The sequence below is a fragment of the Vidua chalybeata genome, chromosome 13 (assembly GCF_026979565.1).
Source record: "Vidua chalybeata isolate OUT-0048 chromosome 13, bVidCha1 merged haplotype, whole genome shotgun sequence".
In the NCBI taxonomy this organism is placed as follows: domain Eukaryota; kingdom Metazoa; phylum Chordata; class Aves; order Passeriformes; family Viduidae; genus Vidua; species Vidua chalybeata.
The window spans coordinates 144,668-161,085 of NC_071542.1; the positions used below are offsets into that span (position 1 = coordinate 144,668).

General features: G+C 38.1%; 1 protein-coding gene across 11 annotated transcripts in view; it reads right to left on the bottom strand.

The window, feature by feature from the left end:
* HERC1 (HECT and RLD domain containing E3 ubiquitin protein ligase family member 1) overlaps positions 1–16,418 on the bottom strand; it is a 103,056-nt gene that overhangs the window by 44,332 nt on the left and 42,306 nt on the right. For all 11 annotated transcript variants that reach the window (XM_053954251.1, XM_053954254.1, XM_053954253.1 and 8 more), the window contains exons 11-25: positions 15,740–15,874; positions 14,789–14,954; positions 14,133–14,258; positions 13,119–13,340; positions 11,806–11,958; positions 11,496–11,628; positions 10,799–10,990; positions 10,058–10,279; positions 9,063–9,236; positions 7,731–7,845; positions 7,506–7,626; positions 5,993–6,164; positions 3,749–4,049; positions 2,497–2,617; positions 2,177–2,228 (exon numbers count right to left, since the gene is read on the bottom strand). In XM_053954251.1, the coding sequence (XP_053810226.1) occupies positions 2,177–2,228; positions 2,497–2,617; positions 3,749–4,049; positions 5,993–6,164; positions 7,506–7,626; positions 7,731–7,845; positions 9,063–9,236; positions 10,058–10,279; positions 10,799–10,990; positions 11,496–11,628; positions 11,806–11,958; positions 13,119–13,340; positions 14,133–14,258; positions 14,789–14,954; positions 15,740–15,874 (2,405 nt within the window). The remainder of the gene's footprint in view (positions 1–2,176; positions 2,229–2,496; positions 2,618–3,748; positions 4,050–5,992; positions 6,165–7,505; positions 7,627–7,730; positions 7,846–9,062; positions 9,237–10,057; positions 10,280–10,798; positions 10,991–11,495; positions 11,629–11,805; positions 11,959–13,118; positions 13,341–14,132; positions 14,259–14,788; positions 14,955–15,739; positions 15,875–16,418) is intronic.

The following is a 16,418-nucleotide window of genomic DNA, read 5'->3' on the forward strand; positions in this document are numbered from 1 at the left end:
CAGGCACACTCTCTGGATCTGCAAAACTGAAAAAATTAATCTAAGCAACAGAAAAAACAAAGGGCTTAGATACAAGGGGAAAACAGCAATGTATTGCTCATCACCCCTTACTGCAAAATTACTCAAAAAGACTTTTTCTGTAGGGATGGAAGGAAAAGTTTACTACTAAAGAAATAACTGAATAATAGCAGGGAACAAGATACTCAAAGGATCCTCAGGCTGAAGTAGGAATAGCCCAGTTCTCTTTCTGAATAGACAGAATAAATTAAGAAGGCAATTAGAATAAAGATTGGACTGAGTGGCTAAGATGTTAATGAAGTTAAAAGAGAATGCTTCTCCTTCCATACGCATTGAAAAGACCATAGGAACTTGTAGTATTATCTCCTTTATTAGTCACAGCACACCACAAGAATAAGGATAAAACTGAAGGGGATTCACAAAACATCCATAGCTGCCACTGCACTGTGCTGGCCACGTGACAAGGGGTGGACACTCCAAAAAAGCTGCAAGTTACACCCTCACCAAACACTGGGACATGCTTCAGTTTTAGGAGATAACTAGGATTCACAAAAGAGACATGCCACAAGAGACAAAAGACCATAAAAAGCACTGAGCTGAACAGCCCATCCATTTATCACACAAATATTTGTAGATCTTTTCCTGACCTTGACAGATGTATGATGAATGTTTTCCTATAGGTGCACCCTGCATTCTCTGACTCTGGCATTGGTTATCAACCAAAACTGGCATATGTATCACCCAGCACAAGCAGACAAGTTTGCATTACTGTGTGCTAACTTCCAGGGAAGTCTTCCAGTACCAAAACAGTGGCATCTGTACATGCTGTGACAGCATTCAGTTTGCAAATGAGCTATTTGAGCATCTTTTTAGGTTCTGGACAGATTCACTGTATTTACCAGTTTCTCCTCAGTGTTCAGACCTGGAAGAGAATCTTCTTGCTGTAAACAAAGTTTTGATGAAGTCTACTCTTGCACTATTATTCAATTCCTGAGGTTCGTGACCAAACCAACATTGGCCTAAGCAACAGTCCAGGAACCATAATTCATGAGACATATTGTACCTGGGACCTAATCCAAGTTTATTTCCTAGGTTACTCTTAGGACACAGAGGATATCAAGTACAGAGTTCTGTGTGAGAGTAATGGCAAAGCTAAAAATGCCAACTTCAAAGAATGTCCTGCAGATCAAGGGTTGACAGAGGCCTTCTGATAGATCTTCTAACCCTCAGAATGCCATGATATATCTGCTGTCACTGTAAAAGCAGCTCTAGTGCATGTCTTTATTTGCTCAACTGATTACACATGGACAAGGCATCACTTTCCACATTACTTAAATATTGAAATCTAATGGGTGCTGCCACTGATAGCACCCTTTGCAATTCCAAAAGACTTTCAAAGGCATGAAACCTCTGAGTATTCTGGTCAATGACTATGCTTTTTAAACCGGAACTCTTACCTTACCCAACAGTATCGAGGCTTCTGTTACTGAGGAATATCATAACTCAACCTAATTCCTGTTTGCACAGTCCCATGCTTTTTACAGATACAGCAGACCTGAGTTGTGATTCTCAGACAGATTCTGCATCATCCAGATGGAAGTGGGACTTTTTAGTCTCTCCACTACCTTCTATCAGGGAGCTCACTGGGATTCCCCAGTATGAAGCAGTAACAAAGAACAACAGAAAACATGGCTGCTTGGTTCTGTAGATGTGCTGGTGTTCAAAGGATGCAAAGTAAAGCAGTGTCTTCTGAATACAAACTCTCCAGGTTCAAGCACATTTTATGGTAAAAGCTTGCTGTTAGCACAAGAATGGAACATTCCACATAAACTTCTCTCACAATTTTTTATTCCTGAAGTCACATGAGCAAAAATAGAATGCATGTTTCTGACTCACTCAACAGAAAACCTCACTTGTTTCAAAAGAGCATTGCAATTGTAGAAACCAGAATGAAGAGTTATAACCAAGGAAATACTATAACCAAGCCACAAAACAACAGAAGTTCACACAACATGGAGTGGGTAACCATTATTTTAAATGCTCAGTTTTAACACCTGCTATGTAACTGTAAACTGTACGCAACTGCAAATATAGTTTAATTTAAGAAACTCCTAATATTTATCAGGTTAGTATTCACTAGGTAAACAAGAGAACTTACCCCTCTTCCTGTGTGATGCTGCCAAATCCAAATCAACATTTCGTCTTCCGCTCTAAATTAAAAGATAATAAAAGCCTCATTTCCTCAGGTGATCATATGTGGTGCATAATATTAGAGTATGTACATTTCATCCCTCACCATAAAAGTGAGACAGTTAACAGAGCTGTAATTATTTCAAATTTTTTTTTTACCATTAGTGCGTTCTCTTAACAATGATGAATTAAGGTACCGAAACACAGGGTTAAACAAATGTTTCAGATGTACTTCCCATCCAAACATTCTATTGATAATCCCTAAATACATCATGCTGGTTTACTTACCAGTGAATAACCTTCCTCATCTGATTCTGGCTGAGACAAATCAGATTCACTTCTTGACTTCATCAGTCTGTAGCTTGAGTTTGCATGGATTGAGCGACTTTCTGCTGTAAGACTTTCACTCCTGCTTCAAATGCACACGCATTTGTGCGCGCGCACACACAGAGGAAAAAAAAAATGCTGATATAACACAAAGGTAAGATAGCCAAATCTAGCAGGTGCCAGTTTTATTTGTGAGGAGACTATCACAGAACATCACAAGACCACATTAAAGAGGAAAAGAGTGGTCTGATGGTTTCAATTATATTTAAAAAGGGTATTAGTAAAAACTTTGTTACTTCTTAACAGCCTTACTGGTCAACTAAACAAATGTCAACCTCAAATGAGTGATTGCTGTAGAGACTTCATAAGTATTACACAGAGTAAACAGAAACACTCTGAGCTGAGAGGACAAGAAACAGAGACAGAGTAAGTGGGTGAAAAAGCACTGAACTTATTAAAAACCCACCCAAAAAGTGCATCCTAAAGTTGATATGCTGGAGATGAAAGCCACTTTCACAATGACAAGAGGCAGCCACCCATGTTTTAGGGACTAGATTTCCAAAAAGAGGCAAAAAGAATAAAAGGGTACTGAATATATGTATATATTCAGTATTATAAAGCATAATTTCCCTCCTCAATATCTTAATATCTTTCCCATCAATATCTTAATTTAAAATATCAAAACAGGACACCTAACAACAAGTCTTACCCATGCCTATGATAGGAATACCTGCAAAAGTCAATCATGAACAACACTTTTGTCATAATAGGCTTTGAATCTTTTGTTTTAAACATACACATTTGGTTTTTTTAACACTACCAAACAGGACATTGGTATGGTTCAAAAAACCACAAATGTGGTAAAAAAGAAAAATCCAAACACAAAAAAAAAAAAAAATCGCATGAAAAATAAATAGTTTTTCCAAGTACCTCATCCTATCTGTACATCTGGTGATCTGAACTACTTACCACTAAGCCCAACTTTGAAATTTAAATAGGGTCCACACAGAATAAAACTCTTCAGGTTTAGTTAGCATGGCCAAGACAAATTGAGAAAAATCACTCTTTTCAACAGAAGCATAACACTGCTGTCAACAGTAATTTTCTTCTCAATAAAACTGCATTAATCCTCAGAGTAAAACTGGGGCTGTTTAATCAATTCTAAAGGGAGCAGAGAAGAGTTAACCATGGTGTAAGAGTCAGCAAAGCCCACCTGGTCATGAGCCCGATGCCCTCCGGAGCAGCAGAGGGAGGCTGCTGGAGCTGCCCATCCTCCCTTCGCTTCTGCAGCTCCTCAATGGCAGGGCTCACGCCCAAGATCAGCAAGGCACATCTGTGGATCACAGAGTTGCAGGCAGCAGTGTACACATCCTGCCCTTCTGTCAGATCAGTGCTGATCCTTCGTTCTTGCTGGGATTGAGCAGGTGGATCATCAACTCTAGTCCCCGTCCCCATCCTATCTCGATCCCGACTGCGAGCTACTTCACGGGCTGATAGAAAACATTGAAATATTTCTGTAATGTGCAACACAAAAAGAAAGTCTTAGCTTCTAGACAAAGCCACAGAGAATAAAATATTCATCTACATCTTGGGCCAAAAACTGCCCCACTATAAAGAACAACTAATATTTTTCTAACAGTAAAAGAATACAATACTAATACAGTGCCATAAAAGAAGTCATACAAACAAGTTAAATGAAGCACTTATACAATGTTAATTTTAAAATGAAGGACAATGCACTTTGACAGAACACCAAAACTCTTTCAGTGTCTTACTGCAACCCAACTCATGTTTGAATAGCATCAAAGAGAAAGAGGTTATTTCATGTTCGACTTTTAGCAGATGTATATAAAATAATGCTTCTGTAAATCTGTATTGTGGACACCAGAATATCTCCAATTTGACACTGTTTCAGGCTTTTATTAGCTTTGGGCAGTACAATGAAGATCTTATCAAAATTCTTAGCCTACACTTTACTTAATTCTGCTATAGTCTAAAGGGTCAGAGTCTTCTGAAGAGTATGTCTGAGAGCCCTCCTCATCTATGTCCAAAGAACTAAAGTTCTCTTGATTTAATCACTTTAATTTTAAAGATTCAGGTCCCCTTTGGAAAGGCAAAGGTAAAACCAAATACTTTCTTCACTGACATGAACAGAATTCCACATGTCAGGTTCAGCATCCCTTAGGAACACAAGTGAGAGAGTCATCATCTTCCTACTTATCTGTGCATGTTTTGTCTGTCTGAATGTTTCTAGATACATTTCCTTTATTGTACCCAGAAGCTCTGTCCAGGTGGAATTTGAGAGCTCTGAGCATTTGCCCAGAATAACTGCAAATCAAGCAGCCAAACATACTGCATGTACTGAGTGGGTGACATGTAAATCTTCTAGAACCACAAATCAGCTCATGAATGTGCACTTCAGCTCCACTGCACTCCATGGACTGACACATCCTATAAAACTAAAGGTGTAACATACATTTTGGTCAATAAGGTCCCAAAGAGAAATGGGAGTGGGAGTCCTAATGGGAAACTCAGCAAAATAAGAGATGACAGCAGAGATAGGAAAAAGATGAACATTCTAACAGTATCCAGAGGAACAATATTTGGAAAATAAAATTGTGCAACTATGGAAAATAGTTCAAGTCAGCCAACTTCATTTTTTAAGCTACATGCATTCTACAGAAATGTTCCAAGGCTAACACAAATGCTGTCTTGAAGAACACTCAGTTCACAACAAAGAAAAAACCAACCTTGTGTGACTGTCTGTTGATTTACTGAAACTGCAAAAATTAAGGATTAACTACCCCATCAAGCTGCATTACAAGCCCCAATCAGTGTAACAACAGTTTGTGAAATTCACCTTTTTCAAGATACCTTCTGAAGAATTAAACAAGATGTTCACAAAGTCCAGGAGAAAATATGGCAAATACTGTTAAAAATAACAAACTCTAACTGAAACCTCCAGATTTTAAAGAGCAGAGGTATTCAAAGGCAGAAGTGAATTCCAACACAGCCCACTATTATCAACAGTTTTGTTTCCAAACTTCAGAATAACATCACCCTTCAAAGCTTACTACATAAAACAACACCACATACACACACAGCCAAAATTCTGTATCTAAATACCAATGAAAACTCAGAGATCTAATGACGAGAACTTCAGAGAAAAGAAGATGAAACCAAGTAGTCTTGCAGACAGTGCATACAGAAGTGCTGGTATATGTCATATGCCCTGAATTGCAGTGAGCTCACTTAGTATTCACATTCCTTTGTATCTAAAAACTTTTCTGAACCATAAAAAACACTACATCATTGTATAAAAAGAAACCTTTCAAAATGTTTATGCAGACAGATCTTTCAAAATCTTTTAAATAATTGTTCAGCTTTACCTCAGAGTTAAGAGGACACTGTCTTTCCAAAGGACATGGCATTATTTACACACATAACCAGTACTTACTACCAGCTGTCATAACTTCATGTTCTCTTTCCTCCTCTTCATCTTCTTGTTCTGGGTGTCCTTCCTCCCTGTCACGTTCTGCCTGCTCCTCCATTTCTGCTTCTTCATCAATTGTACGAGTAAAAGAATGTTCTTGAGTATCAACATCAGCAGATTCTTGATTATCTAGCATCTTGATTTAAAAAAATTACACACATGAAGTGAAATTCTCACCAAAATGAAAGATGAATGTACAAGGACACAGGCATTGAATAAGAGGTTTCTTCCCACCAAAAAGTACTTTTGATATTGTGTGAAATATACAACAAAGACAGTTGTTTACATTCAAGGTTTTTAATAGTTAAGTCGGAAAATTTCATTTTCCTTTTGTAACCGTGACTCAGATTATCTAGAGAAAAACGTCTCCTTGTAATGCTTACTGACACTCTACAGTCAAACTTCTGACACTTCAGCACCAAAGCCTTTAGAAACCATAAGCCTGGTATACTGTGCAAAAGCAAACCAGGTACTTTTTCCCAATGGCATCATTAAATCTGAAGCAACAAATCTACCGCATATATCAGATTTGCTGTACTGCATCTCTAAGTTTGAGGATTTCTGGGAGTAACAGAACTTACTGCATGCACACCCAATGCTTTCAGAAGTGCTGGGCCTCTTGCAGCTGTTAAACCCCTACCCTGAGAAAGGAAGTGGGCAAGATACACACATCCCCATAATATTAACCAAAAGTAGGAGACATGCCTACACTATTTTTAAGAGCAGATACACTACTGCTTTACAATACAGCTAAAAAGCCTCTTAATCCTGATGTTACATGAGAATTTTGTTCATTAAAAATATTTTGCTTGTATATTGTAAACCACAATTAAAAATCCTATCAAAGAAACTTGCTTTAAGTAGTCACTTTGTATTGCCAAACAGGCCCTAATCCTGTAATTCACTGAACACTTTCATCATTAATACTGATCTGGCTTAATAAAGTTTTTCAGAAGTTGACAGTTTCAGGCCTAGTGCTCTCATATCAGACATTCACATAGGACTGACAAGGACAAGTTGTGCTAAAGCAATGCTAGGACTAAGAAGATAATGTGGCCATGGTAGAAGGAAGAACAGGTAGGCAAGGAAAGGGAAGAGAGAGGTTCAGAGATCAGAGGCCCAGATAATGCAGCTGGATTCAGAAATGGCAGCCAGACAAAGCTGTGGCCTGCCCAACACAGCTGAGCTATCTCCAGCTAAACTGTAGAGCTTCTGTGGACCAGCATTCTAGAGATGGGAAGAGGGAAAACCAGGCTCGAGGCTGGGCTTCGGTCGAGCAATGCCAACCAGTCATTTGCTTTAATTGACTTAATATCACGTACTCCAGACTAAAGGACTCCTAATTATACCCTGCTCATTTTTATCTGGAAACTCATAAAGGTTTTACAACAGGATAGAAAAAAATACTGGCAATTATGTAATATTTTCTAAATAGCCAGTAAAGCCAGAAGAACTGCAAAGAAATGCACAGCCTTACCCATCTGTCTCTGGAGGATGACCTGGTCTGAATAAGCTCCATGTTCTTGCACGCAAGCAAGCGACTCCGAACTTTATATACACAGCGGTAAACTTCTGCCAAGGCCTTACCAGGCTGGTACCTACAGAAAACCACATCCAAGCCAGGGGAAAAAAAAAAAAAATCACACGAACTTCCTTTCAAAAAGTCAAGTTGAACTTTCAAAAGCAGCTTTAAGTTACTTGCCTGCTCTCACCACAAGCTTGACTAAGTAAACTCGTATGTTTCAGAAGAGCTGCAAGGACGAATCTGGACACAGTGTCTAGGAGGGATTCATTACTTAAAGTTGCGGTATCCCAGTCTGAAAATAGAAATGATTCATCAAAAATGGCTACCGTTCCCAAAAAACAAAAATACTTTTTTCAATATTGCATTCAATATCGTCAGCCATTTAATTTTTTTTTTTAAGGACTGGCTTTTTAATTTCAAAAAACTTTCCCCCACTTTAAAAAGAACCATTATGAAAATAATATTGCTCCACTATGAAATAACTGAACTGCCAGGCAAACCTTCACAAAGCACCATAATTCTCCATAGGGAAATAAAAAATTACTGTCCTCTTTCTTTACAAGTAAGTTCATAATATATTTTTGTGTTAAATGTTATCTATAAATCCTTGTGAACGGCTGTAAAAAGGACAGAATGTACCTGGTCATACTTAAGTCTAGTCTAAAACACCTGCTCCTCAGCAAGTTCCATGACACTGCCTGTGACAGTCTGCTAACGTGAGCATACAACTTTCAGTCAGCTGAACAGAGCAGATCCATATCAACTTCTAAGGAACCCAGTTCCACAACCTAAGTTATACAGATCAGCCCATTCGACTCAGATTTTGCAAGCAGATAACCAACACTGTTTTTACTGGAATTCCCACTTCTGTGGAATCCTGTAACAGAATTTCCTGTGTTGTTCTCAACAGGCACACAATACCATTTTCTCTTTTCTTCATCTGGTTCAGCTTGGCCAAAGCTACAGAAAATTATCTCTGGATACAGCACTTACAGTATAACTACAATGCTCAGTGGATCTCATTAAAAGGAAGCTGGAAAGATTGAGCAGGAAACCCAGATTTTAGGCAATAAGCATGAAAGACTATTACTACTGTAGGACTTGAAAAACAAAAGCTGACTTACCCCTTCATTCCATTCCTAACATATTTTGCCAGTTATTTTGCCTTCCCCCATCTCCTCCCCTTTAATTTTTCTTTTTAATTGCAAGTTTCACCCTGCTCTACTCAGAAAACAGAAAAAAATAACAACTGAGTAAGCAAACAAGAGTTTCTTCTTAACAGTTCAGAGGGAAAAGAACATTGAGCTACATGTTCGCCAAGCACTGAAATCAGTGTCAAAAGTAAGTAACAGAAAAAGCAAAAGAAATATAATGGAACATAATAATAAATAAAGTTTATCATGTTGTAGAATTAAAAATCATTGCCAAAGAAAATACAGGATTATGCTGGGAGCGTAGTTGGAGCATTTAACTTGCTTTCAACATACACAGGTATTTTCAACACCTTACCTTTACTGACAGCATAGTCCTGCATACTGATCCACAGGCTCCTTGCTGGCTCTTTTGTACAACCCAAGGCCAAATCAACATAGACTGTGATCTCTGGTCTCAGCTTATAATCAAAGGGTTTCTGCTCCTCATTTCCAGACAGGGCCACTTCTAACAAGGAGCTCATGCATTTGTCTAACAGAAGGGAAATACCAAAGAAATTAAACTCTGCAAATGTTGGGGATTACACACATGTATCTAACAGCATTTAAATCACCTTTCAACTTCCTCTTAGTTAAAAAAAAAACAAACAAGACGTGTCATTGTCCTTCCGCAAATTCACCTTACATAGGAAAGTGACTTAAAAGGCAATCTACATAAAACCTATGGAGATTTAAAAGCATTATCCAACTCTTTTTCAAGAGCATAAATCTGTATCATTAATTCTACCTGAACTGCACAGCTATGCACTTGCAACTATTGCCCATTTCAAAACACTCTGTCTTGTAAGTCTTGAAGTAGCTTACTCAGAATCAGAGGGAGGAGGAGATGTGAGCTAAGAGGAACAGGGCACAAAGAAACAAGTGGCCCACTCAGATAGGAAGGGATGACTGGAACACCACTGCTGAGTTGTTGATAATTCTGGTAGATCAAAAATCATTTTGCAAGTAGAATAAAATAGAAGAGATTTTTCCAATAATTATTATGAAAAATTGAGTTCCTGGAGTGTCTGTTAAATGCTGAGCATCTAAACCATTGCCAATTAACTGTGTGAAGTCTGTAGTCTTCCACTGAGAAACTGCGATTTTTTTTTTCTTCTGAATGCATTTCCAAGACTCCATAAACTACATCATAACATTAAATACCATTTTGGAACTTTTTGTATTACTACACAAATAGAAAAAAACGCTGAAAGACAAACCTTAAGTACAGAGACTTATTCAAACATCATCAGAAATTTCACACCTGAACACATATTTGCACTGACCATTAGGCACTGGCACTGAACAGCTCACCTAAATGAGGAATATCCATCTCCACTCCATCACTGAACAGCGGGGTTTTGAGCCAGTAGGCCGTGTCCTGCTCCTCAGGGGACACTGGAGGGCCCTGCAGCATCCCCCCCAGGCAGCGCCCGATGAGCAGGGCCACTGTCCTCTCCAGGTCCACCAGCCACACCCACGACTGGGCAGGCTGTGGCAAGGGCACACCCGCAGGGTCGATCAACTCAGGGCCACCTGCAAGTATTCAGTGCCAGGTTAGTCACTCATGCCCAGGTGTCACAAACAATTCCAAAATCCCAGTGCTAATGGCAGATCCTGTTCATGTTTCCCAGTTAACAGTAGACTTGCCCCTCAATCAGCAACCTTTCATCTGAAGAAACAGCAGCTAGGACAAACAGATCACTGAACACTGGAACTACAAGCACAGCAGAGGCCACCACCATTCATGGCACAGCTGTTCATGAAGTAAAGGCTCTTTTAAACTCTGCCCAAGAACTTGCTTTGTCCAATACACATTTCTCTGTGTTCTGATAAACACATATAGATTACGGATACAACTGGAAACAACACTCAGAGCAGAAAAAAGTATTGCACAGCAAGGGATATTAATACATTAAGGAAATTGAGAAGGAGATGCAGCAGGACACATAGTTTTTAAAAAATAGACATCTTAAAAAGGGAGAGCTAAATTCCACTACAATAGATGCCATTGTTTATTTTTCAGATTAAAAGCAGGTTTGTTATTACACTTACCATGAAGAGGCCACTGTAATTCCTGATCTTCCAAAAGGGCTGCAGCAGGCAAGAGTCTGTTGAGACGATCTAAAGGTGGCAGCAGATCCAGCAGGTAACTCAGTAAAGGCCGGGCTACTGACACTGGCAGCAGCAACAGTGAGTTGACAATTTGGGAGAGCATGCTGCCAGCAGCTGATACATAAATCACATCTGCAGAGAAAAAACCAAACTGGATTAATTACGGTTATGGAATAATGTAAGCAAAATTTTAAAAGTCAAAGAATTGCATCTCAGCTATCTCAGAAACAATAAAAGTCGAATTGATAGGTTTAATTATTAATCTCTTATTTTAGTTACACGCTTCTCAGTAATCACAATAATTGTACTTCTAAAAAAGAGAAATCTACAACTAATGAAACTGAAACAATAACGCACATTCTGTATTCTGTTCACATTCACATTCTGGAGTGAAGATGAACAGAATGGAGAACTCACATTCTCCAACCTGTACTTTTCCTGCACACAAAATGTCCTCTCAACAACATGAACCAGCCATTCCTGGGTAGACACCTCATCTCCTCCTTTGGGGGAGACTTGGGATGCCTAATTTATGCAGATATAGGAAAAATAAGGGATTTTTTAACTTAAACCTAAGCAAAAAAAAAGTGCCCTAAGGTTGCAGAGCCACCATTATGATTTTTCCATGGACAGTTACCTCTCAATTTTTCCCCAACACTACCATTCCAAGAGCTTTCCTTAAGCAGCGTTACAGAACGGGAATAGATATCCGTAGCATGAGGCAATAAAAGCTGAAGGTGCTTGTGAAGCAGTGCCACACTGCTGGAATTCTAGAAGGAAACAAATGTAAGAATAATGCTGTATATACATATAAGAGGTTCACTATTTAAAACACTTCAGCTTTCATATACTCAGAAGATTTTCAAAAGGAACCTTACAACATTCTGATACTTATGAATGCTGAATTATTTTTTTCTCTCCTAAATGGTAAAAATAAGGATACACACCTCAGTAACACTGTTGATGTGGCAATAAGCCAGCAATTGTTTCTGTAGGGAACATAAAAGCTCATGCAAATGAGCAGGTTGGCTGTTTTCTGAAGATGATGTACCTAGTAGAAATTTATCACTGTTTTTTTCCAGTTCTCCAAAGGCTTGGTCCTATTAAGACAAAAGCAGGGAAAAGATAACAATTAACTCTGCTTCAAGTACTACAGTACTTTATTATCACCTAAAAAGAAGCATTTTCATCTTTACTATGTGCACCTGTAATTACTGGAGAAATTGGATAATATCAAGTGGATCATGGGATAACCAAACTTGAAATTCCAATTGTTTATAATGCCACACGAGCAACTGCGGTAGCCATGAGGCAAGCATTTCTTATGTTACTTTCATGTGCAGCAATGCTTTTATTCCTCACCAAGGATAACTAGATTCAAAAACTCAGTTTCTAATCTAGCCCCCAAAGCACAATGTGTTAAAATATGGAATAATTCCTTAGGATGTGTTGGGGCCTGATGCATAAGGTATTTCACATTATAATCCCTGATTGCACTATCCAGGATGGCAGCAGAAGGAGAACATAGATGGCTGCTTGACTTCCCTTGGAATCCATTGGAAAAAATGAGTTAGTTTCAGCATCCAATTCAAAGCAGACAGGTCCACCTTGCTGACTGAAGGAGGTCTAGAGAGAACAAAACACTGCCAACCCCATGCTGAAGAGCTCCACACTATGCCGAGAAGTCCAAATCTCTGATTTCTTCTCACTGTTGAATTCAACTGGCTGGTTGAATAAGAAGCTGAGTCAGTGATTTGCTCCCACATTCCCCTACACTTTCTAAGAACAACAATCTGGCTGACACACTGTGTTTAGTAAGAACTGTACTTGCTGCTCTATTACAAGGTAGTTACCACCATAGTGAAGTTAATTAAACAGATTAATGCTCCTGGCATCTGCTTGTTGTTCCCTGGTGGCTGAGATTATACTGACAAACACTGTATACAAACTATTTACTTGTGTTATGTTTTCTCTTCCAAAAAAATCTGAAACCAGAGCAAGAGCAATAAAATAGTCTGACATGAAATCAGCTTACATAAGTCACCTTAAACAATAAATACCACTAGAGCAACATTAGAACCATATTGTTAGAGATTATTTAACTGACTTTAGTCCACTTAAGGACAAATACATATGGCAGTGTTACTTCAGATAAAATGAGCATAATTTCCTTAAGATGAGGGGGAAAACAGTAACCCTTCAAAGTATCAAAAATTCATTATAATTTAAAAAGAAAAATTCATATGAAGCCTGTACATACTGTATAAAATCCCAAGTTTCTTAGAAGAGTCTTCATTAAGATTTCAGCTAGATGAGTATCTGGATGACTGCTCTGGACAGCATATGCTTGATCAGAGAGGTTTCCATAGCTGATACACATTGAGGCAGTTTCTGTGGTATCGGATGGGGAGCTATAGCCAAGCAGGGAAGCTACATGGGTGTGATCCTGCAAGCTTGTCAGAATGATGTCCAACTGCATTCTCTAAAGAAAAATGTTTAGACACAAAAATCACTTTTCATTAATAAAGATAAAATAATGAGCTAAGAAGAAAAAAAGGCATAGTTGCCCAATAAAAATCTTCTAATGGGACACAGAAATAAGCTGTAAGGCTTTACCAAAATACTCCAGGTTTTCCTGAAGATTTGTACTATTAGAGAATGGATAAATATAATGAATTACACTGACCATACCTAGTAAAAACCTGAGATTAAGAGAGACAGAAACCAGATTGTCCACATGGTGGGCAATGAGTGTAAGACACTGAACCAAACACTTGTCTCCAGTATTTCCTGGTTATCTGATTATTTGGGAAGACGGGTGGGAGACACACAATTTCTCTACACTGTATATAGGAAAAAGGGTACAAAAATGACCCTTGCAGTCATCTTTACAAAGCAGGGTGAAATCCATGTAGGGAAAGCATTACACAAGTATTCATCCCAGAAAACAGTTAATTTTCTCTTACCAAGGCTTGTTCAATCAATCGAGTATTCAAAATTATCTCATCTCTAAACTTGTCTGGATACACTACCACAGCAATTCATCAGCTCTCTGTAGTTGACCTTCACTTGAGAAAACAAACTCCCTGCCTCACCCCCTTCTGGTTTAGCCAGGCTGCCCCACAGATTTTGTTACGCTGGGCCTTGCACTGCATCTCCCCAGAAGTGCGCTCGCACTCTGCAAATGAGGCTCGCCTCATAGCTCAAAATATTCCCACAGAAAAACCCAAAGCATACCCCAACTGCTCTCAGGCATATTTTTATTTGACCTTACCTGTCCTTTTGATAAGCTTTCCCATCTATCAGGACCTTGGGGTAGAAGAGAATGTAGCAATTCCATTCTCTCTCGTAACGGAGGAAGTAGCATAGTTGCTCCAACTGACAGTGTCTCAATTACAACCTAAAATTAGAGCAGCCAAAAATACTTCTTAATAGAAGGGAAATAATCAACCCACCTGTAGCCTTAAAAAGTACCGTACATCACACATGATATATCCCAAATTTTTGCTTAATTTCATTTCATATGAGAATTCTACCACACAACAGCACACTAATCTTTTATGCAAACACATGCAGTACACTTGAGTGAAACAAGACCAACAAAAGGTGCTATCTCCTGTAAGAGTGCATCTTAGCAGAATTACTCAACCAAGTTAGTTACTCAATCCATAACAATAACATTTTAGGCTCATTATTACAGGGAAGAGTAATTTAAAAGTTAAAAAATAGAGCAGCTTTTTGAAATTCTTATGCAAACATTCTCCTCTGCCTTCAGATCATAAAACAGTGATGGTGACTACATTTTTTACCTTCAATGAGTAAAACTGGCAAGTCAGAATCGTTCAGAAAGTCTGATAAATATCTAACTACACAGTAAAAAAAAAAGATAGTAGTATAATTTTCACATGTAAAGAGCAAGGCATGACTTACTTCTTGAATTTCATCAGGGACAGAAGAGTCCATCAGTCTGAACAAGAGATTTCGAAGAGGACCAGCCTGCCGGCCAAGAATGCTGGTGGCTACACCTCCAGCCAGTGCAAGTGCAAGGTGATTAGAAAGCAGCTTCAAACACAATTTAAGAAAATTGTGATGTTCCCTGTAAAAGAAATATGTTATCAATTCACCTCTCCTACTCCCTTCCACTTGTTTGTGCACTAAGCTTTTAACTCTCCTTTGATTTTTCATACCAGAAAGGCAAGTAAATTACAAGTTTAAGGAAACTCCTCTGAGAAACTTACTGCCAACTTCCTTAAAAGAACAAAAACTGAAACTAGAATAGAGAAATGCTTTTGTGGACAATGGTTGCAAGAGGCATTCACTTTAGATTAGTAGTCCCATGAATTATGAGGCAAAACAGCCCCAAAATACAGAAATAAACAATAACATGATACACAGAGGGGGAAAAAAACTTTTAAGAAGCAATAAATGTAAACTTCTCTCAGAAGATTTAGAAGTACAACAATCAGGTTAAAAACAGGAAGTCAGGATATTCATTTCTAGTCCTTTTAAAAAAAAATTGAAACACTGGTTACAGGAGTAAGAACTGACAACACAGAAACAGTAAATGCATTTCAACTACACAGAAGAATGTGCTTTAAAGGAAAAATCTGAAGTAAAGCATTTAATTAAAGGCATAATGAAAACAAATTTCAGACTAAAGATCCTGCTACATTTGAGACACTGTAAAGCTCCTCTGTTATATAATATATATAATATATATATAAATGCACTAGAGTAATTCTTCACAAATGGCACCTGAGTGAGCAAATAAACCAGCCTTACGCTTGTTAAAGAATAGACTAACCAGGACTGAGCTATGAACCACTGCTGTAAAGAAAAAATAAATATAAAAATCTGTTAACGTGCATATGCTGTATATACCTTGATGAAGGAAAAGGAAGAGGAGGAATTTCACTGTTAATTTTGTCACAGTAGTGCTCAAGAAAAGAACGAAGATGTGAAAAGGTACTTTCTTCAAGGTCAACACAATAGGGCCTGTGCCATGCCACAACTTGCCTGGAATCAAACATCAAGGAAAGTTATCTTTTGGAAATCTTTAACTGCTTTAATAAATTAATAGTTTAAACAAGTTGAATACACACTTAACTAAACCAGTTTCTTTCTTAGAGCAAACTAATACAACTATGGCAGACCAACTTCCTGACCCATGAAGGTATTTTCTTCTCTCTTTTCTGTAAAACTCTTTACAATCAAACATTCCACATTTATGGACAAAAACACCTCAATGCCATAAATCTAAAGCCATATGCATCTAATCTGATTAATGCAAACGTTGACCAGTACTCACAAAGCTGGTTTTAGGATAAATGTCAGGTTAGAGACTGAAAAAATGCACAGAGCACTATTTTCTTATTTGACAGCTCCCTTGAGAACAGGCCATTTGAAATTCTTCTTGAATTATCTCCCAAATATTAAGTTTTTCTGTTCCTTTGTGTTAGTCCATACATAAATGTTTACTGTTTCACTTCAATCACTTGCTAACGTCTTTGGTGTGAAAGTATTATTTGAGTTATTGTATATTAATAACCAAACAATTTAT